Here is a 25,770-nt window from a genome sequence, read left to right on the forward strand (position 1 = left end):
AATATTCTTTAAAAAATCCTCTCTTATAACTCTGTTGGGCCTTGAAAAAATATTCTTTAAAAAGTTTTTTTTAAAAAATATTATTTAAAAAATTCACGTTTTGTAGTCTAAAGGTCCTTGAAAAAATATTCTTTAAAAGATCCATGTTTTGAGGTCCAAAAGTTTTTAAAAAAATATTCTTTAAAAAACACGTTTTGTGGTCTAAAGGTCCTTTAAAAAACCACATCGTGTGGTCTAAAAGTCCTTAAAAAAATATTCTATAAAAAATTCACGTTTTGTGGTCTAAAGGTCCTTGACAAAATATTCTTTAAAAAACCACATTTTGTGATCTAAACGTCTTTGAAAAATATTCTTTAAAGAATCCAAAAAATATTCTTTAAAAACTTCACTTTTTGCGGTCCAAAGGTCCTTGAAACAAATATTCTTTAAAAAATCCATGTTTTGTGGTCTAAAACTCCTTGAAAAAATATTCTTTAAAAAATCCACGGTTTGTGGTCTAAAGGTCTTTCAAAAAAAAAATTTCTTTAAAAAATCCACAATTTGTGATCTAAAGGTCCTTGAGCAAATATTCTTTAAAAAATCCACAATTTGTGATCTAAAGGTCCTTGAGCAAATATTCTTTAAAAATCCACGTTTTGTGGTCTAAAGGTCCTTGGAAAAATATTCTTTAAAAAATCCACGTTTTGTGTTATAAAGGTCCTTGAAAAAATATTATTTAAAAAATCCACGTTTTGTGTTATAAAGGTCCTTGAAAAAATATTCTTTAAAAAATCCACGTTTTGTGTTATAAAGGTCCTTGAAAAAATATTCTTTAAAAAATCCACGTTTTGTGTTATAAAGGTCCTTGAAAAAATATTCTTTAAAAAATCCACGTTTTGTGTTATAAAGGTCCTTGAAAAAATATTCTTTAAACAATCCGCGTTTTGTGGTCTAAAGGTTCTTAAGAAATTATTCTTTCAAAAAACACGTTTTGTGGTCTAAAGGTCCTTGAAAAATATTCCTTAAAAAATCCACGTTTTGTGGTCTAAAGGTTCTTAAGAAATTATTCTTTCAAAAAACACGTTTTGCTGTCTAAAGGTCCTTGAAAAATATTCCTTAAAAAATCCACGTTTTGTGGTCTAAAGGTCCTTGAAAAAAATATTCTTTAAAAAATCCACGTTTTGTGGTCTAAAGGCCTTTGGAAAAATATTCTCTAGAAATTCAAAGGACCAAAGTTCCTTCAAAAAATATTCTTTGGAAAATCCACATTTTGTGGTCTAAAGGTCCTTGAAAAAATATTCTCTAGAAATCCAAAGGACCAAAGTTCCTTCAAAAAATATTCCTTAAAAAAATCCACGTTTTGTCAAAAAACCTTATCAAATTTAGTAAATCAAAATATCTTTCAAAAAAATATTATTAAAAAAAACGTATTCGAAAAATAAATATTAAAGAAAATATACTGTTTCTGTCACCATGTGTTAATAGTTTTCAAATAAAGCAAAGCAAAAAAAAGTTCTCTAACTCTATTGATCTTATCTAGTCGTGTGATAATATTTCAAACCCAAGGTATAATGAACTCATAAAGACCCGCCACTTCGCCACAGACTACTTTGCTTATTCATCGTTTTTCTTTTTCTTATTTTTTTGTTATTGCCAAGTTTTGAAATCTGACACGTCTGTTTGTTGCTTAAGTTTTTTTTCTGTTCGATTTTTTTTTGCAATTGTATGAAAGAACATTACAGCTAGAATTTGCTTTAGATGTGATTTCAAGATTTTTCGATACTTATATGGCATCTTTGATGCAACTACTGGCGGAATTATTAAATAAATAAATTCATTCATGCATTGCATTGCTAGTTTTATGAAAGTTGGAAGACATGTTTTTTTCTGGTTTTTCAGAAATAAATTTATTTTAAAATAGAAAAAAAAAATATTGACGTAATTATTGGCAACGTAAAATGGCTGTCAATGAATCACACCATTTCCGGCCATAAAATACAGTGTGCTGCGTATTAATTATTGGGATTGGAATAAATGTGCTTTAAATGACATAAACATCGAAATATCGAAATAATACCAGAGTCCTAGAAATCGGAGAAATTGAAAAACTAGTAGATTCTACCAGGTTCTGTAACAGATAACTTGCTTCATTCTAAAATTAAATATGAGATGAAGAAACTGCAACCGTCAGCTGTTAAAATTATTCCAGTGACAGCTCATTATATTGTTTACAAGCGTACAAAAGCGTTTTGGTGAGAATTGTCCAGAAAAAAAGTTATTCGAGATGGAATTCAGGCGTGATAGTGTGATTCTTTATATTTTGCTGGAAACCCTCAAAGGGGCTATCGTTAGAGCACTCCAGCATTTAAATGTGAATAAATCTTTTGTGTCTCGTACCATCGCTCGTTACCGCGTTACCGTGATACTGGTAGCGTAGCCCGACGTCAAGGAAGTAGACGGACAACAACATCAGCAGAAATGGTTCGAAAAGTAAAGAAGCGACTTGATCGAAGCGAAACCCTTGTCGCAGTGGCCGAAAAATGGCTCCTGAGCTGAACATTTCGCAATATTCCATTCGGCAAATATTGAAAAATGAGCTCGGAGTAAAGCCATTGAAATTCCAAAAAGTGCAAGAACATACACCGTAACAGAAAGAAAATAGACTCAAAAGAGCTTAAGAGTTGCTTCGCTTGACCGAAAGTGGTGAAATGACGAATTTGGTTTTCTCCCCTCCGATGAGAAAACATTGGTTGTCCAGCAGTTTGTAAACAAACAAAATGATCGTGTTTACTTGCCAAAGAGGTCAGCTGAAAAGGTGCACCTTGGCCACCAGAACTCAAGCGCCGGCCATGGTGACGGTGTTGGCCACCATAACAGCCGTCGCTCTCCGCTCGTATTAATGGACCGTGGCATCAGAATAAATTCCTAAATCTGGAGGGTGTATTAATGCCTTAGGCAAGCAAACATTTTGGCCGCAGAACTTGGACATTCCAACAGGACTCAGCACCATCAGACTCATCACGCGCCAACCGAGAATGGTTACAAATTGAGGTTCTTCGCTTCATTTCGAGCTCAAAATGGCCACCAAAATCTCCGGATACCAATCCGTTGGACTATTGTGTCTGGAGTATTTTGGAAAGCTAGGTTAGCACTAAAAAATACCAAAGTGTCGATCACCTCAAGCAACCGCCGGGAATGGGCCAAAATACCGCAGAGCAAGATTCGCAAAGCGTATGACGGTTTCATTGTCCGTTTTAAGGCTATAATTCGTGGCAAAGTTGACCAATTCGAACAAATCTAAACTTATTCTAAAATTTGATGTTAATTCCGACATTTTTTGCTTTAATTCAATAAAATTTAAAAAAAAATGTAAAAATTATGGCGTTTGACTTTGTTGCAGTTTTTTTATCTCACCCTGTAAATATCGCCTATTTCCCAACATTAAAAGAATGACTATTTTCCAAAACTTTTTTTTCATACCAATACGAGATGTTTGCTCACTGAAAAATATATTTTATTAACTTGGGAAAATTATAATAATATTAGATCGGTTTTGTCATAAGTTGGAACACTGCCAGCCATTTATAAAAAAAAATAAAAAAGCAACAACTATTTTATGTTGAAAATAACAAAAAACCGAGGCATTCACAATGAAGATGACATACATAGACAAAATGTCATTTGAAAAAAAAAAAAAAACAAAAAAAAATAAATAAAAAAATCTCAAAAAAAATAAGAAACAAGTGGCTATTTTTCCTTTTGAGAAGCGCCATTGTGTGTTTGCGTCTGTGTTTTTGTATGAAAATTAATCACATAAGATTTATGTTGTTTCTTTTTGGAAAATTTTGTTTAATGTTTGTTTTTAACCTCTGTATATAATGTTGACTAATTTTTTCTAAAAAGAAAATACGCAATTTGTATATTTGCATTTTCAATGAGAGTCGTGAATTCCATATCAATAATTTTAAGGTTTTCCTTTTACCAACAATTCTACTAAAAATTTGTCACACCCAAATTTGGGATGTTCCGGTATATAAGGGCTATTGCGAAATAAGTAGTAATATTAAAAATATTATATTAAATTAAATAATAATTAATTTTAAATAAATAATTTTACTACTATGAAAAAATTTGGGTTTTTTTTGGAAACATTGATGCATTTTTTTTTGACTTGCAGTGGAGTTTTCCTTTCTTTGGTAACTGATAGTGAAATTTGATAAAGAATATTTTTACCTCTGACGTCATCCTTCCAAAATGATGCTTTATAGGAGATCTTTGCATAAACTCAAATAAGCAACGGCTTTAACCCTATAATGTGTTTTAATATGTATATACAGGGTGAGACAAAAAAAAAACTACAACAAAGTCAAACGCCATAATTTTTACATTTTTTTGAACGAAAGAAAAAATGTCGGAAATAGCATGAGCCATTTTTCGGCCACTGCGACGCGGGTTTCGATCAAGTCGCTTCTTTACTTTTCGAACCATTTCTGCTGATGTTACTGTTTTCTTCCGTTCACTTCCTTGACTTTCATGTTGGGCTACGCTACCAGTATCACGGTAACGAGCGATGGAACGAGACACAAAAGATTTATTCACATTTAAATGCTGGAGTGGTTTAGCGATAGCCACTTGTGGTTTTCCAGTCAAATATAAAGAAATCACACTATCACGCTTGAATTCCATCACGCATAACTTATTTTTTGGAAAATTCTCACCAAAATGCTTTTGTACGATTGTAAATAATATAATGAGCTGTCACTGGAATAATTTTAAAAGCTGTCGGACGAGTGGCTTCGAAATGACAACACTCTGAAGTTGGTTGCACTTTTTTTAACCCAACCTGTATATGAATTAGGTAAGACTTAAGGTTTTGGAGTCTTACTGGACCTATAGTTGAAGTTTATGACAAATAATTGTGTAGAATATTTAAACTTGCTATGACCCTGTTAAGGTGAGTTTTTGACCATATTTTAAAAAAGGAACAAAAGGCCCCTTTTTTGAATTGCTTGAGATTTACAATTTTTGACCGAAATATTCTTCGTTTATTATTCGTAATATTGCCGATTGGTAATATATACCTAAAATACACGGATTCAAAGGAATCCTAATTCGAAATCTTCAAAAAATTCGGGAGAGAGGGGAATTTGCCGCCTCTATTTATGTTACTTTGCATTGTAAACTTACAAACGGCGATACATGTGTCCTCTTTTTTATCTCTAATTTCATAATCTGCTGGATTTTTCTCGCGATTATTGGGGAAAATTGAATTTTGTCGCACAGTATAACAAGATATTCGGTAGAACTCACTCTTAAGATAAAAGAGCTATGGAAGGTTTTCTACTTTTCGCAATGAAACCTCTTCTTAAGATCTATCTACAGGATCTTCTGTAGATTTTCCAAGGATAGATGTTATTTTCCCAAATACCTTGTTTGAAGAATCGGACACGATCCAACGTAAGTCTCCTTCTACCTTTTTTCTATGAGTCGCAATATATAAATCTGCCGACAATCCCAGATGCTCGAGTTATCCCGCTCTCCGCTTAATTCATAACTCTTCTAATTATAAGTATTGTTTGTGAATATTTGCCAGACGTGTTAGCCATTGCATATTTTGCCTGTGATAATAAATCACCTTTCCCGTCTTATCAAACAAGTGGGCGGGGGGCTGGTCAATATCTCCCTTTAATTTGGGTGTTGTGTCTACAATAAATGATAAAATAATTGAAAACAAAACTGCTCACATTAGCTTTGGCTAATGAAAACTCCAACTATTGTGGCTTGTTTATTGACCCCATTTCATTTATTCACTGATAGGGAGCGCAGTTCGAGGTAGGTGGGGTTGCAGAGTAGTTAAACATCCATTGTGGTGTAATTAAATGGGTGGTGTTATTGAACTGCACTTTGCCTCTCTCGTTGGATTGTGACAAGTTTCATTGTGAAGTGCATGTGTAATTTGCTCACTCACACACACACACATACACACTTTTACATGTGTGTATGTATTTGTACTCGATTTTTATGATTAGTTTCCATAAATGTTGAAACAAATCAACGTTGAAGAAGAAAATCGCCAAAGAGGTGCCTATCGCCTAAATGTAGAAAACAAAAAACTGACGAGCGTTAATACCAACTAAACTAACACTACGGGTGAAATGAGAAAGTCACAAATGATAACGAAAGTAACAACAAAAGCAATTTCGTTGTTGTTTTCATATGGGCAAACTTCATTATGATGACAATACAAAACTACTTACAATGATGATGTCAGACCATTTCGAAAGGGGGGGGAGAGGATCCAAAAAGAGGGTTAGCTTTGAGAGAAATAAAAAACAAAATGCACATTAAAAAATACTCTCTCACGTTGACTTGTTGTTGTCATCCATTGTGTGTCACATAATTGCTGTCAGATTTAATAATCTAGATGCGCGCGCATGCGTTCAAGGGTGCAGTGAACCCAAATGTCATGTCGTGTCCACTCGACATAGGCATTTAATGAGGTTTACATAAAAGGTTTAGTTGTTGGGTTGTTTTTTTGTAAATCAAATTTAAGTTTAAACCAGTAAGGAAAGGTCAAAAGTCGGGCAGGCCCAACAATATGATATCCTACACCACTATGCATATTCAGTAGAGATCCCGTAACAAAAGAATTTATTTGAAGTAGATCATACCACCAATCAACATCTCGCTTAGAGCAGTTATAGTTTCAGAGATAACTCATATACGGCAGGCATATCCGATTCTGAATCGATTTTCACTTAATTTTAACGGAGACATTTTAATCTCTTATACCAAATAACATTCAAGAAGAATTTTATTAAAAAATATGTATTGGAGCCGAGTTCCACAAGTTCCGAATTCCAATATTAGTCATTATTTGCACAATAAACCTGAAATAGGATTAAGGATATATCAAAATCTGAACCGATCTTAATAAAATTTGACAGAGGTATTTCTGGGTTGTATCTCATATCGTGTACCAAATATTATTCTGGTAGGTAGGAGCTATAGCTATATCTGAACCGATTTTCACCAAATTTGATGTACTTGCTTCTAGACTTAATTCGGTCGGATGTGCCAAAATTCAGGTAATTTGGACTAATATTGGTCATTTGGTGCACAAATAACCCAAAATCGGTTGAAGATATATATCGGAGCTATATCCAAATCTGAACCGATCTTCACCAAATTTGATGTACTTGCTTTTAGACAGAATTTCGTCGAATATGCCAAAATTCAGGTCATTTGGACTGATATTGGCGATTTGGTGCACAAATAATCCAAATTCGGTTGAAGATATATATCGGAGCTATATCCAAATCTGAACCGATCTTCACCAAATTTGATGTACTTGCTTTTAGACAGAATTTCGTCGAATATGCCAAAATTCAGGTCATTTGGACTGATATTGGCCATTTGGTGCACAAATAACCCAAATTCGGTTGAAGATATATATAGGAGCTATATGCAAATCTGAACCGATCTTGATACAATTTGGCAGAGGTATTTATGGGCTATATCTGATATCTGGTACCAAAGATCATTGTGGTGGAATGCATATTACGAATGTGGGGGACTTAAACACCAAATCGGATGAAACATATGTATGGAAGCTATAGCTATATCTGAACCGATTTCCACCAAATTTGATGTACTTGCTTCTAGACTTAATTCGGTCGGATGTGCCAAAATTCAAGTCATTTGGAGTAATATTAGCTATTTAGTGCACAATTAATCCGAAATCGGTTGAAGATATATATGGGAGCTATATCCAAATCTAAGCCGATATTGATAAAATTTCACCAAAATTCGAAGTATTTGCTTCTAGGCTGAACTCTGTCGGAAGTGCCAAAATCTAGTTCATTTGGGCTGATATTTGCCATTTGGCGCACAATAAACCTGATATCGGATAAATATATATGTATGTGGAGGCTATATCCGAATCTGCTCTGATCTGGATAAAATTTAGCAAAGGTATTTCTGAGTCGTATATGATATATTTACCCAAAAATTGTTGTTACAAAGCGCATATTTACGGCGGTGGAGGACAAAAATAACAAATCGGATGAACTATATATATGGGAGCTATAGCTATATCTAACCCAATTTTGATCAAATTTTGCATACTTATTTTCAGGCTTAATGTGGTTATAGGTGCAAAATTCCATACTGTTACACATTTGATGCACAATAAAAGGTATATCGGACGAAGATATATATGAGGCTATATCTAAATTTGGACCGATTCTCTCCAATGTCAACAGGTTTCGTCCTTAGTCCAAACAATTGATTTGTGAAATGTTTCATTTTAATCAGACAATAAATGCGACCTGTAGTTAGTTTACAAAAATACATGAACAGACGGACGGAAGGACGGACGGTCATGCATAAATCGACTCAGATTGTGTTTCTATGCACACCATCAAAAGGAACTATGGATCTATCTCGCTGCCTTCTCCATGTTACAAACAAGTGCACAGTGTGGTGTAGGATATAAAAAGATATTTAGAGATATTGAAATTGTAGTCCGAATACTCCATGTCTTCAAAATGGGTCTTGGAACAATGAACATTTAAGACAGATTTGGTTGGACAAAAGCATTATTATGTTACCAACAAATGTACCAGTGTTTAAATGCCACATTGTGCTGTAGGGTATTCACAAAATAATAATCGTCTTGTTTGCTTAGACGACGCTGATGACAATTACATTGGGCCATAAAGCCACACAGACGTAAACACATACACAATTCGCCATAATTTTCAAATATTTGTAGTCGTATTTTCTAATAATTTTTGCAAAAATTTCAACACTTAAGTGGGTGTCCAGCCACCGCTCACACGGCTCATAAACCAAACGCATTCAAACCGACAACATTAAATTTTAGACATGGCTGTGTGGATGGAGAATTAGGTTACACAGCACTGTCTGGCAATTTGTTCGAAAAAGCCATTAAAGATGTAGCTCATGTTTCACTTGAATTCTTGTGGAATAAAAATAAATGTATTCGTATTTTTTAAATTATGACAATAATTTATATTATACCGCATGGCCATTATAAGTGTAATGCTGAAACAATTAAATACAAAATTTATCCAAAGTTTTATAAAAAAAATGAAAATGTTATGTTTTTCTGCCTGCTCTATAATAAAAATGACTTTGTTATGTTAAGAATCAGGAAACCAATTTTTCAATACTCTAAAATACCTTAATTATAACTATCTATGACAAATAAAATATGAAAAACATTTGGAGTAAACAATTAATTTTATCCAAATTGTTGATGTTTTTCAAAACCGTTATCAAGTTCAGGGGCTGGATTCTTTTTCTACCAAAAAAATAATTGAAAAAAAAAATGACTGCTGTCATTTCTAAGCCACTCGTCCGACAGCTGTTAAAACCATTCCAATATTGTTTACAAGGGTACAAAAGAATTTTGGTGAGAATTTTCCAGAAAAAAAAATTATTCGTGATTGAATTCAAGCGTGATAGTGTGATTTCTTTATATATGGCTGGAAAACCACAAGTGGCTATCGTTAAAGCACTCCAGCATTTTAATGTGAATAAATCTTTTGTGTCTCGTACCATTCGCTCGTTACCGTGATACTGGTAGCGTAGCCCGACAATGAAGTCAAAACAACAACATTAGCAGAAATGGTTCGAAAAGTAAAGAAGCGATTTGATCGAAACCCGCGTCGCAGTGGCCGAAAAATGGCTCGTGAGCTGAACATATCGCAATATTCCATTCGGCAAATATTGAAAAATGAGCTCGGGGTTAAGCTATTGAAATTTCAAAAAGTGCAAGAACTTACACCGCAGAAAGAAAATAGACTCAAAAGAGCTAAAGAGTTGCTTCGCTTGACCGAAAGTGGTGAACTGCCGAATTTGGTTTTCTCCGCTCCGATGAGAAAACATTCGTTGTCCAGCAGTTTGTAAACAAACAAAATGATCGAGTTTACTTGCTAAAGAGGTCAGCTGAAATGTGCACCTTCGGTTGGCCAGCAGAACTCAAGGGCCGGCTATGGTGATGGTGTGGGCCGTCATAACAGCCGATGGTCGTTCTCCACTCGTATTAATTGACCTTGGCATCAGAATAAATGCCGAATATTATTGCGAAAATATTCTGGAGGGTGTATTAAAGCCTTGGGCATTCAACATTTTGGAAAGCAAGGTTGGCACTAAAAAAATACCAAAGAGTCGATCACCTCAAGCAAGCACTTCGCCGGGAATGGACCAAAATACCGCAGAGCAACATTCGGGCAGCGTGTGACGGTTTCATTGGCCGTTTGAATTCTATAAATCGTGCCAAAGGTGACCAATTCGAACAAATCTAAACTTATTCTAAATTTGATGCAATTTCCGACACTTTTTGCTTTTATTGAATAAAATTAAAAAAAAAATGTAAAAACTATGGCGTTTGACTTTGTTGTAGTTTTTTATCTTTATCTGTATTTGCCTATCATTAGAGAGAGCATTCTTTTATAGGTTTTCAGATGCTTAATAAAATTAGGTTCTTGGGAATTTAAGCTACATATCACATATCATTATCCATTTCTGAAAGAGTACCATCTGCTAAAATACTTAGCAAATAAGGTTTAAACGAATCCATTAATAATACGCTTTTTATTTTTTTTAATGTCTTCTTACAAGTATGGACAATATTAAAGGTATACATATTATAAGTAAAAAAAAATAAACATTTATGCATTATTATCAATTTATTACAGTCAAATATTACCTCCTAACAATCGAAACACTCTGATATCACACATAAAGAATTCATAATCAATAATGCAAATAATAATAAATCATGATGATATTGTTTTGTATTTCACATCAACAATAAATTAATCTAAACAAGTTATTTTTTTCCAAATTATGAGATAATATTTAACCCTGATGTTTAGGAACAAAAAAAAAGCGCTGCTGCTATGATTTCATGTCAAGAAACCTGGCCAAAACACAAAACAAAAACAAGACGACGACAACGACCAGTAATGTAAAGAATGAACAACACCGCGGAATCAAAAAAACCAAAATAAAACAAAAGTTGTTTGACAAAATAAAAAAAAGAAAAACATCTATGAAAGATGCTGGATGTATGGACATGTATTTATATATTTGTATGAATATCTATTTGAATACATACATATATGTATATTTATAAATTGTTATATAGATATCAGAATTTAAGAATTCATTAGCCAATGTTGCCAATGATGATGATGATGACAACATCAACGTCGCTTGGTGTCGTTTCATCATGGCTGCATCATTTTTTAATTATAGAAACTAAACGAGAAATTCTAAATAAAAATAAATTCAGAAAAACAAAACGAAAACTATAAAAAATGATTTAATTTTCTTCTTGTATATTTTTTTTATTTTTTTTTTTTTTGTACATAAGAAAATGCTAAAAATGAAACGTGATGTGTGTTTGGCACTATGGTCGAAAAGTGTAAAAATGTTCAACAAGACATTCTATTACCAGCATATCTTTTAGTGCATTTTATCCATAGAAGACATATTATGGAAATTCTATTTATCGAAGTCTTCCAAAGACACCTCAAGGGTCTTTCATTTAAAGAGTACCTCTTCAATGTCTTCTACTATGCAAAGTAGAACTCAAGATCTATGTAGACTACATTAAGCATTTTCGGGAGCTCTCCTGGAAGCCGCAAAAAATTGAACTCAATTTTTCGATGTCTCTCGAATAGGAGTGAGCATATTTTCCTCGTTTTTGAGTTGGAGCAAAATTTGTTTGAAATCGAGCAGATTCTACTCTTCTATTTCTATGTATGTGTATTTCCCCTTTCCTCCGCCATATTTTTCTCTACATTGAGCGATTCTGTTCCTACTTTAATTTTTCTAACAAGAGTGATTAGGGAGTTTCAGGTTTAAAGTGGCATTAAACAAAAGAGTGAAGGGTAGGCTCCATAAAAAAATTCCATTCTTTGATAAATCCTTTTCGCGACCAAAAAAAAAAAATTAGCAAATCAGTGCTATGGTTTTTCTTTATTTAAGATCCAATAAAATAGTCTTCATAAAATTTTAGAAAGGCTTTCTGGAGAGAGAGCCTTCCTTGCCTTTGCTCGTCCATAGAGATAATCTTCCTGGCCTTTGGCTCGTCCATGGAGAAAGAGAGTGACTCCCTAATATTCAGCTTGTCCATGAAGAGGAAGATACTCCCTAGCCTCCAGCCCTTGCAGAGAGAGGTAGAGAGAGAGAACGAGAGGAAACCTGCCCTACAGCTCGTCAATAAAGACTCCTTCAACTCGCCTATAATAGCTCTCCAAGATTTCTTACCCCTCAGCTCTTGCAGAGAGAGATAGAGAGAGAAAGAGGCTTCCTGGCCTCGCCTATAAAGGCTCTTTGGCCTTCAGTTGTCTATAAAGCCCTCTAGCTTTTACCTCGCCTATAAAGGCTCTCTGGCCTTCAGTTGTCTATAAGGGCTCCGTGGTGTTCAGCTAGACCATGAAGGCACTCTGGCCAACAGCGCGCCTATAAAGGCTCTCTGGCCTTTAGCTTGCCTAGAAAGGCCCCCTGGCCTTCAGCTCGCTTGGAAAGGCTCCCTGGCCTTCAGCTCGCCCAGAAAGGCTCTCGGGCCTTCAGCTCGCCCAGAAAGGCTCTCTGGCCTTCAGCTCGCCTATAAAGGCTCTCTGGCCTTCAGCTCGCCTATAAAGGCTCTCTGGCCTTCAGCTCGCCTATTAAGGCTATCTGGCCTTCAGCTCGCCTATAAAGGCTATCTGGACTTCAGCTCGCCTATAGAGGCTCTCTGGACTTCAGCTCGCCTATAGAGGCTCTCTGGACTTCAGCTCGCCTATAGAGGCTCTCTGGCCTTCAGCTCGCCTATAGAGGCTCTCTGGCCTTCAGCTCGCCTATAAAGGCTCTCTGACCAACAGCTCGCCTACAGAGACTCCCTGGCCTTCAGCTCGCCTACAGAGAGTCTCTGGCCTTTAGCTCGCCTATAAAGACTCCCTGGCCTTCAGCTCGGCTATAAAGACTCTCTGGTCTTCAGCTTGCCTATAAAGGCTCTCTGGCCTTCAGGTCGCCTATAAAGGCTCACTGGCTCTCTGTCCTTCAGCCCGTCTATTGAGACTCCCTGGCCTTCAGCTCGATTATAAATCTTGATCTTGTGATTTGTTTGGTTCTCTGAAACCCAATTCCATCCATCTCAGATTTTTATAATTTTTTCACCTATATCGCATGCAGTTGATATCTTCCAATATAATTTGTTATGACAACATTCCATATCGAATAATATAATTGCTGGCATAATTTAATTTGAAAGGTGATGCACAATTGCTGGCTGTCGTCATCATGTCAACATGATCAGCAAACAGCAGCAACATCATCATCATGATCCCGCCAACATCAATTGTAAAACGGCGATGATTCAATTTTTTGTTGTTGCTGCATTCATTGATCATTGAATGCTATTCAAAACAACAAGTTTTGTTGTTGACTTTTTTTTTTGTTATTATTGTATCTTTCAATGTCGATGTCGATCGAAAACTTCGTCTGCCCCTTGTCCATGGGATATTCCAAATACAGAGAAAAAAAATTCTAACCATATATGGTAACTCGGTTTATGGTATCACTTGTTGAGTTGTTGTATTTATAATTCGTTGTTGTTTTTGTTGTATTTCTTGTTAAATGAAAGTGAAACTAAACAATGTCTGTATTGTAGGTCTCGCTAAAGATATTTTTGCAGTTCTTCGGCAAGCGTTTAATACAATTATGATTAATTGAACTATTGACCTCTTTCTGGAAGAGAATTGTAAAATTTCGAAAAAAGAATGTCTATGGAGTAGTTTTATTTATTCATGCATATGTACGTATTTATGTCATTGCGATTAGGTCAGAATTTAATAAAAAAAAATAAATTAATATGACGAAGACGTAAAAAATGCCACGATATATTCGGATCGTCAAAAAAAATGTACCACTTTCCTCAAGATGGCTATAAAGACACCCTGTTCCCGCCTTCAACTTGTTAGTAAAGCCTCGCTACCCATCTCGTCTCCAACTTTCTCCATATCTCGTCATAACTTCCTATCTCTTCAACTCTACCATCAAAACTCCCAGACTCAGGTGGTCCAGAAAGACTCACTACCTAAAGACTTTCTATCTATAGACGGGCTGAAGACAGGGAGTCTTCATGGAGGAGCTGAAGAGTTGTAGAATCGGTTTCAATGAGGTGAAAGAAGAATGTCTTATGGAAGGGTTGATAAGGTAGGGAGTTTTTATGGAGGAGTCCATGGACCCTTTATAAAAACATTCTTCTTTCACCTCATTTAAACCGATTCTCTAATTCTTCAGCTGCTCCTTGAAGACTCCCTGTTTTCAGCTCGTCTGTAGAAACTCTCTAGGTAGTGAGTCTTCCTGGATTCATCCATAAAAACGCGTCTATAGGGTGAGATAAATAAACTGCAACAAAGTCAAACGCCATTATTTTTGCATTTTTTTTTTTCAATTTTTTTGTGAATGAAAGCAAAAAATGTCGGAAATAACCTCAAATTTTAGAATAAGTTTAGATTTGTTCAAATTGGTCACCTTTGGCACGAATTATGGCCTTCAAACGGCCAATAAAACCGTCACACGTTGCCCCAATGTTGTTTTGCGGTATTTTGGCGCAGTTCCGGCGAAGCTCTTGCTTGAGGTGATCGACCCTTTGGTAGTTTTGAGTACCAACCCTGCTTTCCAAAATACTCCAGACACAATAGTCCAACGGATTGGTATCCGGAGATTTAGGTGGCCCTTATGCGCTGAAAATGAAGCGAGGAACCTCATTTTGTAGCCATGAGTGCGTGCTGAGTCCTGTTGGAATGTCCAAGGTCTGCGGCCAAAATGTTTGCGTGCCCAAGGCTTCAATACACCCTCCAGAATATTTTCGCTATAATAAATTGACATTTATTCTGATGCCACGGTCGATTATTACGAGCGGAGAGCGACCATCGGCTGTTATGGTCCACATCACCATGGCCGGCGCTTGAGTTCTGGTGGCCAACCGAAGGTGCACATTTTCAGCTGACCTCTTTGGCAATTAAACGCGATTATTTTGTTGGTTACAAACTGCTGGACAACGAATGTTTTCTCATCGGAGCGGAGAAAACCAAATTCGGCAGTTCACCACTTTCGGCCAAGCGAAGCAACTCTTTAGCCCTTTTGAGTCTATTTTCTTTCTTTTGCGGTGTAAGTTCTTGCACTGTTTGGAATTTCAATGGCTTTACCCCGAGCTCACTTTTCAATATTTGCCGAATGGAATATTGCGATATTTTCAGCTCAGCAGCCACTGCGACTTTGGTTTCGCTTCAATCAAGTCGCTTCTTTGCTTTTCGAACCATTTCTGCTGATGTTGCTGTTTTCCTCCATCCACTTCCTTGACGTCGGGCTACCCTACCAGTATCACGGTAACGCGGTAGTACGAGACACAAAAGATTTATTCACATTTAAATGCTGGAGGGCTCTAATCATAGCCACTTGCGGTTTTCTAGCCAAATATAAAGAAATCACACTATCACGCTTGAATTCCATCACGAATAACTTTTTTTTCTGGAAAATTCTCACCAAAATGCTTTTGTACGCTTTTAAAAAATATGAACTGTCACTGGAATAATTTTAACAGCTGTCGGACGAGTGGCTTAGAAATGACAGCAATCTGAAGTTGGTTGCAGTTTATTCATCTCACCCTGTATATAAACTCTGTAGCCCCCAATTCGTTTATAAAGACTGCCTGCTTTTTTCTGCTGACCCACATGACCCCCTCCTTATTTTCTCCGCTTCAACGACTCTACAAACTCGATCGTTCTCTTGTTCTCTTAATTACCATTTAAAATATTCTCCACCTCCGAAAAGTAGGTGTGGGATATCAATTATTTTAAATTTATTTTTAATAGTAACCAATACTAAAATTTCCGAAGCCAAAAACAACAACAAAAAATGATTCATATGCCAAATGATTGTTGGATGACCATATCTAAATTGTTTATTCAACTGGACTGGGAAAATAACAAAATAAAAACACAGCAGCAGCAGCAACAACACAAAATATTAGCAGCTGTTTGTTTTCTCAAAATTTTAGTGTTCGCATTATTTCTATGGCCCACACGGCGGCAGACGACGAGCACCCCCATTGCCACCCAAAAAAAAAGAAACAAAATCTAAATGAAGAATGAATATGACCCACTCATTTGCACACACACACACACACAATTTTGGGTTGTTGTTGCTCCTAATGGCCAATAACCAAGAAGTCAAATAATCCAAAGTGGTTATCCACCCAATCTTTAAATTGGCCACCTGTATTTTGAAAACAAATAAATAAATAGTTATGTTCGCTGTTTTGAACTTTGCTTCTTGGCAATTTTTGTTTTTTTGTTTCGTTTAATTTTTTTGGTTCTTTTTTTTCTAATTGTCATGTGTTACTAAAAGCAACAACTTTGGCTGCCGCACGCTGTTGTTATCACACAGGTGTGAATATACTTTGTTTGGAAGATAGTCGCTTAGACTATCATGAGAACCGAAATTGAAATATTTGACTATCGTCACTGCAAAAGAAACTCTCAGAACAGTTTTGTATTAAAGTGTTCTATCTATATGTATGCAAGACGGTACGAGGTTCGTTAAGAAAGTTTTGGAAATGAAAACAGGTATTAATGGATTTTTACCGATAATGACCCTTTAAAAAATCTAATTTTTTTAAAGAATCTCTTCCTTTAGATTGTCTTTAAAAAAACCTTGCCTGCGGACTCTCTATAGAGACTTTTTGACCCGCTAATAAAGACTTCCTGGCCAGCTCGACAGAGGGAGAAAGAGAGACTCTCTGGCCTTGAGCTCTACCAAAGAGAGAGAAAGCCTTCCTGCCCTTTAACCCTTCTATAAAGAGAACGAAACTCCCTGGTCATTAGTTCGTCCATGGAGAGAAAGAGACTCTCTGACCTTTAGCTCGCTACAAAGAGAGATAGAGAGACTTTTAGCTCTACCAAAGAGGGATAGATACTCCCTCGTTTTTAGCTCGTCCATAGAGAGAGTGAGACTCTCTGGTCTTCAGCTCATCCAGAGAGACTCTTTGGCCTCAGCTCTTTCATAGACAGAAAGAGATGCTTCTTTGCCATCGGCTATAAAGGATTTGACCAACAGCTCTCTGTCCACTAGCTCTCCTATAAATGCTCTCTGGCCACTAGCTCTCCTATAAAGGCTCTCTGGCCACCAGCTCGCCTTTAAAGACTATCGGGCCATCAGCTCGCCTTTAAAGGCTTTCTGGCAATCAGCTCGACCTTAAAGGCTCCCTGGGCACCAGCTCTCCGATAAATACTCCCTGGACTTAAGCTCGCCTATAAAGACTTCCTGGCCTTCAGCTCGTCGATAAAGACTCCCTGGCCTTCATCTCGAATTTAAAGGCTCCCTGGCCATCAGCTCGCGTTTAAAAGCTCCCTGGCCATCAGCTCACCTTTAAAAGCTCCCTGGCCATCATTTAAAAGCTCCCTGGCGATCAGCTCGTCTATAAAGGCTCCCTGACCATCAGCTCGCCTTTAAAGGTTTCCTGGCTCGACCTTAAAGGCTCCCTGGCCACCAGCTCTCCGATAAATACTCCCTGGACTTAAGCTCGCCTATAAAGACTTCCTGGCCTTCAGCTCGTCGATAAAGACTCCCTGGCCTTCATCTCGAATTTAAAGGCTCCCTGGTCATCAGCTCGCCTTTAAAGGCTCCCTGACCTTCAGCTAGCCTATAATGGCTCCCTGGCCTTCAGCTTGCCTATAATGGCTCCCTGGCCTTCAGCTCGCCTATAAAGACTCCTTAGCCATCAGCTCGCCTATAATGGCTCCCTGGGCTTCAGCTCGCCTATAAAGGCTCCCTAGCCATCAGCTCGCCTATAATGGCTCCCTGGCCTTCAGCTTGCCTATAATGGCTCCCTGGCCTTCAGCTCGCCTATAAGTGCTCCCTGGCCTTCAGCTCGCCTATAAGGGCTCCCTGGCCTTCAGCTCGCCTATAAAGGCTCCCTGGTCTTCAGCTCGTCTATAAAGGCTCTCTGGTCTTCAGCTCGTTTATAAAGGCTCTCTGTTCCTCAGCTCGCCTATTAAGACTCTCTGGCCTTCGGCTCTTCTATGAAGACTCCCTGGACTTCAGCTCGTCTATAAAAGGCTATATAGCCATCAGAACGCCTAAAAAGACTGTCTGCTTTTCAGCTCACCTATAAAGGCTCCCTGGGCTTCAGCTCGTCAATTGAGACTCCCTGGCCTTTAGCTCGCCCCTTCCTCTCAGTTTCGATACCACTCTTTTCCCTAAATTTTTGAACTACCCCACCTCTTTCAAAAGTAAAAAAAAGCCCCCCAGACTGTTACTATTTTGTCATATATTGACAAAATTGCGTGTGTATGCGTTTCTATTTTTTATTCTATTTTTTTTAGTCAAAGATAAATGAAAAGATAGAATTCTAATTTTATAGAACTACTAAAAAAAATCAAAAAGAACAGCAAAAACGAAATTTGGCAGTGAGCTCAATGGAATACCAAAAAAGTGTTACAAAACAACCATAAAGAAGAGATAAAATAGGCGGACGACGAACGCACCCGTGAATGTGTGGCAACGACAAGTTTGGGATTATTTAGATTTATATGAAAAAATATATATATATCTGTCATATGATTTGAGGGTGGGAGGGGGTGATATAAAGTTTTTTAAACGCTGGATGGGAAGTGGGAAAAATTAATAAAAAAATAAATGTTTTGTTAATTTTTAGAATTTTTGAGGTATCATAATTGAAAGTCTCATTTTGTCTCATATAATTAATGGGGGCCAGAAAGACAACTCTGAGTCCATAATTTTGTGGTTCCCAGTCAAACTGCTCCGTAATTTATTTCCCTATTTGAGACATACATAATGTGTTCCAAACCCTGCAATAATCTAATAGTAATACAACTTTTTTGCTCTGTTCCAGAACCTGCAAGAATCTACTTGTTTCGATTTTTTTCGATATCATAAGGGGACATGTTTACATAATTTTGGATTCAAATTACTTCTACATTACTAAATGTCAATGTTTTGACCTTTGACTACATTGTACGCTAATGAGCGATATAAATCAAAATTCCAATTATTCCCCGATTCCTAAAATATTTTTTATTCCCCCTGAAGTAATTCATTTTTTCAACATTTGATTGATTTGTACAAGACAAATACATTTCAAACTGATTGTCATTGTCAAAGTTACGAAGGACAGAATAATTTCGTTCTGACCCATGTCAATATTCCACAGAATATGGTGGGGGTTTGGTATATGCACCTCTAGATATCCTTTACAAGCAATTATTGTTCGCTGGTTGTAGGAAGTTGAAATAAACTGCAACTGTATTATTTTAAGTTATTAAATATTTAATGAAAGCTTAACTAGTTTTTAAGGACACGCACAGACATTGGGAAATAAAGCTATTTGCGTGTTGTCTGGTGGATGGATAGGACACAAGGGAATAGAGAGTAAACTAAGCGCTGCTAAAGGTATATTTTCTAAAAACCTTCTATAGTTATAAGACATTCTATAGGGAGTAGACTTTCTTGCTGGCTTGTTGTTGCTATAAAGGCTCCCTGTCCTTCAGCTCGCCTATAAAGGCTCCCTGTCCTTCAGCTCGTCTATAAAGACTACCTGGCCTTCAGCTCGTCTAAAAAGTCTTCCTGACCAACAGCACGTCTATAAAGACACCCTGGCCTTCAGCTCGTCTATAAAGACTCCCTGGCCTTCAGCTCGTCTATAAAGACTCCCCGGGCTTCAGCTCGTCTATAAAGACTCCCCGGGCTTCAGCTCGTCTATAAAGACTGAGCTTCAGCTCGTCTATAAAGACTCCTTGGCCTTCAACTCGCCTATAAAGACTCCCTGGCCTTCAGCTCGCCTATAAAGACTCCCTGGCCTTCAGCTCGCCTATAACGACTCCCTGGCCTTCAACTCGCCTATAAAGACTCCCTGGCTTACAGCTCGTCTATAAAGACTCCCTGGCCTTCAGCTCGCCTATAAAGACTCCCTGGGCTTCAGCTCGCCTATAAAGACTCCCTGGGCTTCAGCTCGCCTATAAAGACTCCCTGGGCTTCAGCTCGCCTATAAAGACTCCCTGGGCTTCAGCTCGCCTATAAAGACTCCCTGGGCTTCAGCTCGTCTATAAAGACTCCCTGGCCTTCAGCTCGTCTATGGAGACTCCCCAGCTCGCCTTTGAAGACTACCGGGCCCTCAGCTCGTCTATAAAGACTCACTGGCATTCTGCTCGTATATTAAGACTCCCTACCCTTCAGCTCATCTATGAATACTCCCTACCCTTCAGCTCGTCTATGAATACTCCCTGGCATTCAGCTCGTCTATGAATACTCCCTGGTATTCAGCTCGTCTATGAATACTTCCTGGCCTTCAGCTCGTCTATAACGACTCCCTGGCCTTCGGCTCGTCTATAAAGACTCCCTGACCTTCAGCTCGCCTATAAAGACTCCCTGGCCTACAGCTCGCCTATAAAGACTCCCTGGCCTACAGCTCGCCTATAAAGACTCCCTGGCCTACAGCTCCTCTATAAAGACTCCCTAGCCTTCAGCTCGTCTATAAAAACTCCCTGGTCTTCAGCTCGTCTATAAAGACTCCCTGGCCTTTAGCTCGTCTATAAAGACTCCCTGGCCTTCAGCTCGTCTATAAAGACTCCCTGGCCTTCAGCTCGTCTATAAAGACTTCCTGACCAGCAGCTCGTCTATAAAGGCTCCCTGGCCTTCAGCTCGTCTATAAAGACTCCCTGGCCTTCAGCTCGTCTATAAAGACTCCCTGGCCTTCAGCTCGTCTATAAAGACTCCCTGGCCTTCAGCTCGTCTATAAAGACTCCCTGGCCTTCAGCTCGTCTATAAAGACTCCCTGGCCTTCAGCTCGTCTATAAAGACTCCCTGGCTTTCAGCTCGTCTATAAAGACTCCCTGGCCTTAAGCTCGTCTATAAAGACTGCCTGAGCTTTAGCTCGTCTATAAAGACTCCCTGAGCTTCAGCTCGTCTATAAAGACTCCCTGATCTTCAGCTCGCCTATATATGCTCCCTGACCTTTAGCTCGCCTATAAAGGTTCCCTGGCCATCAACTCGTCTATAAAGGCTCCCTGATCTTCAGCTCACCTACAAAGGCTCCCAGACCTTCAGCTCGTCTATAAAGACTCTCTGGACTTCAGCTCGTCTATAAAGACTCCCAAGCCTTCAACTCGACTATAAATGCTCCCTGACCTTCAGCTCGCCTATACAGACTCCCTGGATCGCAGTACACCTTTTAAGATTCCCTGGCCTTCAGCAGGCTTATAAAAGCTCCCTGGCCTTCAGCTCGTCTATGACTACTCCCTGACCTTTAGCTCGTATATAAAGACTCCCTAGCCTTCCCAAGGTTGTCTATATATGGGCTTCATTCTAAATATATTTGATGCACAGAAAACCAAGCCAAGAACTTCAATGGACCCGGCACTTTTTCTATCAAACCTCTGTATTTTTCGCCACGACCTTTTTCCAGCCAAAAAAAAACCTTTGAAACGTAAAACAAAAATATTCCTTTCTTTCTACACTTTATGGTCAAATTCGAAATCGTTGTCAATCTCTATCGAAATTCTTATCACACTTCAAATTCGTTTTGTTACCAAAGTATTTTGTTCGTTACCTTTTTCTTTGGGGAGTACCTTTGTTTGATTTTCTATTTTCAATTTTTTTTATAATTGAATTTTCAAAGATTAGATAACGAGTCAAATGTTTAATTTTGGATTACTTTCGGACAAAAGAAATGAATGGCATAGTTTTTGGTTCTAATCTGCTCAATTAATTAAAACTTCGGTAGCTTGAAAAAATAAAATAAAATAAAACCAATTTGGGTCACAATTACAGGTGACGTAGATAAAAGGACGGATTTAAAAGCTATTGAATGAATTTATCGGCTATTCGGTTTTCAAGTAAATAAAGTCTATATAAGTGGGAAAATTTTTATCAGATCTTTTTAAAATATATATATCTTTTTCTGACTGTCCTTTAAATGGATAACTTTCTATTGTTTAATTATAGACATGCAAATTTTATTGAGCCATCGAATGGACTCACCGTGGTCCAAATTCCACTGAGTGGATATTGAGCCGAAATTTACAAAAAAAAGAGAACAAATTGCATAAACTCTGCGGGTCAAACTGAGAGTTTTTTGAAACTGAGAGGCATTAGATCCGACAATCAATTAAATGTTCAAAAAGAGGAATACCCCAACGTTTCATCATCTTCCCCACATGACCTGCATATGCTGTTATCTGCACATCCTATTTTGTACAATAAGCCTGTAGGCCCAGGTGACCCGTAAGAATGCCAAAACAGTGGAAAAAAAACTTCGTAAAATAAGTTTTTCCAACTATTTCACTTTTAGAGTAAACTCTTCCCCTATTTCGGGCTTTTCGACTATCACTCTAATTTTTCAGAACAAAAAAAAACTAAAAAATCTTTAAAATACCGAATATTGCCGTTATAATGGGGTCTATACGAAGACGTAGGTGGATCTGCATAGGCAACTTTTGTCATAAGCCATTACAATATTTGAATACGAGCTGAAATCACCAAAATACCGAATTTAAGAAGGTACCGTTATATTGGGGCTATAGGGGCACCTGGACCTGCTTAGACAATTTTCTGTCACAGGCTGTAGTTCCCATTACGAATTAAAATACGAGATTTGAAACAATTCCGGTGAATAATGTGGCTTAAATCATCAAAATACTGAATATAAAGAGGTACTGTTAAATCGGGACTATACGAAAAACTGGACTTGCATAGAAAATTTTCTGTCACAAGTTGTAGTACCTACTAGGAACTTCAAATACGAAATTTCAAACAATTTCGGTGAATAATGTCGCTAATATCATCCAAATACCGACTATTGGGAAGTAATAGTATATGGGGGCTATACGAACACCTGGACCTGCATAGACAATTTTCTGTCACAGGCTGTAGTTCCCATTACGAACTCTAAATACAAAATTTAAAACAACTCCGGTGAATAATGTCCCTAAAATCGTCAAAATATCGAATCTCGGGGGGGTACCGTTGTATGTGGTCCATACGATATCGTGGACCTACATAGACATTTCTCTTCCAGAGGGTAAAGTGCTTAGAAAGAACCTCTAGTATGGATTTTTAGACAATTGCATTGAAAAATGTAGCTAAAATTATAAAAAATATCGTATTTTGGGAGGTACCGTTATATGGGTGATATACGATATCGTGGACCTATATATACAATACTGTTCCAGGGGGTAAAGTACTCGGAAGGAACTCCTTTTGTGGATTTTCTGACATCCCTTGAAAAAATTGGCTACAATCATCAAAATATCGAATATCGAGGGGAACCGTTATATGGGGGCTATAGGATATCGTGGCCGATATAGCCCATCTTCGAACTTGACCTGCCTGCAGACAGAAGACTGATTTGTGCAAAATGTTTGCTTCCTTATTGGAATTTTACGCTGATCAAAAATATATATACTTTGTTATGTTTATAATTATTATTTTGATGAGTTACAAACGGAATGACGAACTTATTCGTATTTAACTCGCACCCTTCGAGTACTGCCGCTCGCGGGAGAATTTCACTCGAGAGTAAAAACAAACAAATCTGAGCTCTGTATACGATAATCCACATTATTGGATTACAAATTCTCTAATGAGAGCGAGAGTCAGTTGGGTTACTGAGAGTTTGCAAATTTTTTCTCAGTTGATGGAAAATCAGCGGTTTTGTGCTCGATGGGGAAACACTCACAATTCTTGGCCAACTATTTAAAAATTTTAATTATTTTGCAGCTAATTTAATTGTTTTTTAATTTTTTTTTTTTTTTTGATATCATAAATGGAAAATTTGTTATCGTAGTAAAAAATTTTACATTCTTGAAGTATGAAACACTTGTTCCGGATTTGTTTTCGAAGTTGAAGTAAAAATTGCTTCATATCTTTTTATTTTTCTCACGCTTTCTTTGGAAATGTTAGGCTAACAAATTTATTCATTATCCTGATGCCAGACGCAGGCATGCCGCCTCAAACCTTAACAATTCGAATTCGGTATATGGGTTTCTCCAGACCTGAATATCTCTGGCCGACTGCAATATGTTTAATTTACTTTCCCCATCAAAGATAAAATTGCTCCAAAAATCAAGTGATTTAATTACGAAATTCGAATCTCCTTTTTTATAATGGAAAAAATCACTGAAGATTTCAAATATACCACATTTGTTTCCAATTAAAATTTGTATTTTCTTAAAGATCTTCCATTCTCCAAAGAAATCCCAATGCTATTTCAGCCAACACAACTGTACCATCCACAATATTCACATACGAATTAAATTTTAATGCGTTCAAAACGATTTCATTTCTTTTAGTTTTTTTTTTTTTTCATTCAACTTACAAATTGTACAAGCTTAATAATGCCAGGAACAGTTTGGAAATATCCAATATTAATCCTCAGGGCCGAGACACCGCCACCTGTGCCAGGAGCAGTGGTCTGTGTGGTTTGGGTACGTTCGACGGTAATTACGGTTTCCACCATTTTGTATTAAATATTTAAATTTTGTATTTAAAGAAAAGTAAAATTGAAATCACAACAAACTTTTTTTGTTTCGAAAATTCGTTAAATTTTACGCTCGACGAATATTATGACGGTTCTTCAAAGCTAACTTTTTTTCGTTTGTACCAATATTGGTTTTTTCGAAAAATTGTTATCGTTCGTTTCACTTGTTTGTTTTTGATTTATATTTTTTCTCTGTTTCTTCTTCTTCTTCTTTTCCTTCAGTTGATATATTTTTCTTAACTCAACTTTTTTTCCCGTCAATAGCTTCGTAGACAACCAATATGAGCGACGCACGTTTTATTACTAGCCAGCTAGCCTTACTAATTTCAGTTGCCTTGTTTCTGGCCCGTGTGAACAGCGAACGAAATAATGAACACTCGATATTTTTCTCTGCTCTGCTCTGCTGCCTGCCTGCCTGCACACACAATAATAAGTTAACAAAAATGTGGTCGCAGTTAACGTTGACGTTGTCTGTTGTTATTGTAATTATTATGGTTGTTGTTGCTATTGGTATCCACAATTCTCCTTCTCAAATCTCTCACAACGAAATTCAAATGACTTGAACGTTTCAATGTGTTGGTGTGTGTTGATGGCAGCCAACAGGTATTTATTGACGGGGGATTTTTGTTGACTCTCCCCACAAAAAGTAACTGCATTACTCTCATCTCATTCTCACAATTTCTTAGTAAGACATTTTCACTCTCTGTTATTGTGGAACTTATGAGATCATTTGTATCTTGTTTTGTTTTTTTTGTTCCATGTGTATTTCATGAATGTTAATCCAGTGATCAAACGGTTAAATCATTCAAATTCAAAATCGTAGTAGAACAGTGGGGTAAAATTATCAACAACAAAAAAATTTTGTAAAATTGTTACTGAGAGCTGTCTGTGAACATATAAGGTGTGTAGGATAATCCATTATTTTGTACAAAATGTTGTTCGACAACAACCCTATTAAATGAGACGCGTAAAGAGTAATTTTGGCAGTTGAGTTACAGAGAGTTTGCAAACACTTACTGAAAAAGTCTACTCAGTAATAAGTGTATCTGGTTACTTCTCCTGCAGGAAGTGTTAATGTGAGAATACATAAAACGCTTTTTTGACTGGCTTAAGTTATCGACTGGCTTATTCGTAAAAAAATCTTGACTTATGATTATTCAAATTGTAGATCCTTTATGGGGGAGCTTCCGAAGCAGTTGGACAATATTGAT

General features: G+C 37.2%; 1 protein-coding gene across 2 annotated transcripts in view; it reads right to left on the reverse strand.

Moving 5' to 3' along the window:
- Window positions 1-24,947, reverse strand: part of LOC101899997 (CKLF-like MARVEL transmembrane domain-containing protein 4) — a 56,798-nt gene extending 31,851 nt beyond the window's left edge. Inside the window, exon 1 of one of the 2 annotated variants that reach the window (XM_059121912.1) lies at window positions 24,398-24,947. In XM_059121912.1, coding sequence (XP_058977895.1) covers window positions 24,398-24,538 — 141 coding nt within the window. In that variant the 5' untranslated portion in view covers window positions 24,539-24,947. The remainder of the gene's footprint in view (window positions 1-24,397) is intronic. The other variant, XM_059121911.1, reaches the window with a different exon arrangement.
- Window positions 24,948-25,770: the final 823 nt, after the last annotated feature.

The sequence above is a fragment of the Musca domestica genome, unplaced genomic scaffold (assembly GCF_030504385.1).
Source record: "Musca domestica strain aabys unplaced genomic scaffold, Musca_domestica.polishedcontigs.V.1.1 2, whole genome shotgun sequence".
NCBI lineage: Eukaryota > Metazoa > Arthropoda > Insecta > Diptera > Muscidae > Musca > Musca domestica.